Raw genomic sequence first — 2,492 nt, forward strand, 5'->3', positions numbered from 1 at the left:
TATGTCCTTCAAATATATTATTCTGTATAATTCAGTTCTATTAACATTTATTAATTAAAACTATTAATCATAATTTTCTATTATTAACTTTAATAATAATTTTCTAATAGTTAGATTATTTTTGAATGAAAATTCTTAGTTTTTTAATAATATTTAATTTTTATTAGAAATAAAGTATTTTTACAAAAATTCGAATTTTCCAAAAACTAAAGAATAGCAAATAAAAAAACTATGTATGAATTATTTTGTAAATATAGCAAATATAATGAAACATTTCAATTTGTTAAACAGTATAAACAGTATAAATAATATTTTATTAATATGTCATACTCTTAATTGAATAGATTTTAAATTATACTTAAAATACTTTATATTTTTTTTTACATTTAATAAAGAAAGAAAGATATTAATATATATATATAAATTTTTTATTTAACTTTTGAATTTTTGACTTACTTTACAAATACTTCATAACTATGGACACAATGTACCAGGCAACATATAACTGAAAAAAACAGTTATTAAACTAATTAAAATTAATATAAATAATAATTTTATAATTGTTAAACCAAAATTTTCTATATTCCATATTAACACATTATTAAAAATATTATTTTTATATTATTTATCTTATAGAAGATGTCATTTAATTAATAAAAAGTATAATCTCATTGAATTTTATATAATTGTAACATTAATTTAATTAATAAAAAGTATAATCTCATTGAATTTTATATAATTGTAACATTAATAATTAATGAAATTCATTTTATGAATTCATTTTATAAATTCAGAACTATTTAGTTAAAATATATTAATTAATTAAAATATTTTTATATGTTGTTCTAAGTTAATTATCTATAATCTAAGTTAATAAAGTTAATTTTTTCATATTGATTTGAAAAATAGTATTTAATAATTTTATTAATTTGACTAATTATATCTTTATATATTTAATTGCCAATTATGTAATAAATCATAGATGAAATTATAGAAAAGATTATTAAAATAATTGACACTTATATTTAATTATTATTAATTCTATTAAAGTAAAATTTAATAAAAATGTTGAATTTAATAATATAATCCAAAGAAAGAGTTTAAATGTTAATTTGAATAAAATAAAAGTGCCTTAAATATTGTCTTTTTTATATAATTATTTTGTATAAGTATTGCAAGTTTTATATGAATTACATAAAATATTTCAATACTTTCTATAATTTTTCTTGATTCATAAATTTTTACCAATAATAATAAAAAGATTATTAATTTAGAAATTACAGTGGATAATCAAATTATTTGACATTTTAAAATTATGGTAATTACAAAATTTCTGTAACCAGTATAAAATAAATGAAATTTTTTTTATATTTTTATTTTTCTTATTCAATATATCATAATCATTTTAAGTTTACATTTAAAGTTTACAATTTGATAAATTTGCACAAAATTAGCAAACTGATTTAAAACTTATTTTTAAATTTAAAATAAATTATTGAAATAAAATTATTGAAATAATATAATTAAATAATAATATATCTTTTTTATGTTTAATAACAAATTATATAATCAATATTTTATACTTTTGGTTACATTTACAAGTTTAAAATATAAAAATATAAAATTCAATTTTTTATTTAATGATTTTTTAATTATTTATATTAAATAATATTATATAATATTATATATATAATATTATATTAAATAATAGTAATAATTTTAAAAATAGATGATTATTCTAAACATTAAATACAATTATTATTTATATAATTTAATTCCATTATTAAATCAAAATAATAATTATTTAACAAATATCTAAATAATAATTATTAATAAACAATAATTCTATAATATATAATTCAAAAATAATTATTTATAAAATTCAATCTAACTATATAATATTGATGCAGTAATCAAATATTATTTTAAGACCCATCATTTGTACGATCACTTCTATTTTTGATCAAAGTTTTAAATTCAAGTGATTTTGAAATGTTTATAATTTGATCACCCATTGTAAAATGGACTCTTCAAAAATGTACATTAAGATCCTATATATATAAAAAATATCATAAAAATATTCTATATATTATGCATCGCATGTATAAAACATAATATAATATTTGATGGTTCAAGTAATCTAATCGGAATTTCATATTTATTACATATATATTATAACTAACGATAACTATTATTTGAATCTCTAATTTCCAAGTTGCAAAATATAAAAAATATCATAAAAATATTCTATATATTATGCATCGCATGTATAAAACATAATATAATATTTGATGGTTCAAGTAATCTAATCGGAATTTCATATTTATTACATATATATTATAACTAACGATAACTATTATTTGAATCTCTAATTTCCAAGTTGCAAAATATAAAAAATATCATAAAAATATTCTATATATTATGCATCACATGTATAAAACATAATATAATATTTGATGGTTCAAGTAATCTAATCGGAATTTCATATTTAT

General features: G+C 14.6%; 1 protein-coding gene across 1 annotated transcript in view; it reads right to left on the reverse strand.

Moving 5' to 3' along the window:
* Window positions 1–410: 410 nt before the first annotated feature.
* LOC102674892 (stabilizer of axonemal microtubules 1) overlaps window positions 411–2,492 on the reverse strand; it is a 14,863-nt gene continuing 12,781 nt past the window's right edge. Inside the window, exon 11 of the mRNA XM_006622810.2 lies at window positions 411–505. Coding sequence (XP_006622873.1) covers window positions 475–505 — 31 coding nt within the window. The 3' untranslated portion in view covers window positions 411–474. The remainder of the gene's footprint in view (window positions 506–2,492) is intronic.

This window comes from Apis dorsata, unplaced genomic scaffold, assembly GCF_000469605.1.
Source record: "Apis dorsata unplaced genomic scaffold, Apis dorsata 1.3 scaffold_758, whole genome shotgun sequence".
Classification (NCBI taxonomy): Eukaryota; Metazoa; Arthropoda; class Insecta; order Hymenoptera; family Apidae; genus Apis; species Apis dorsata.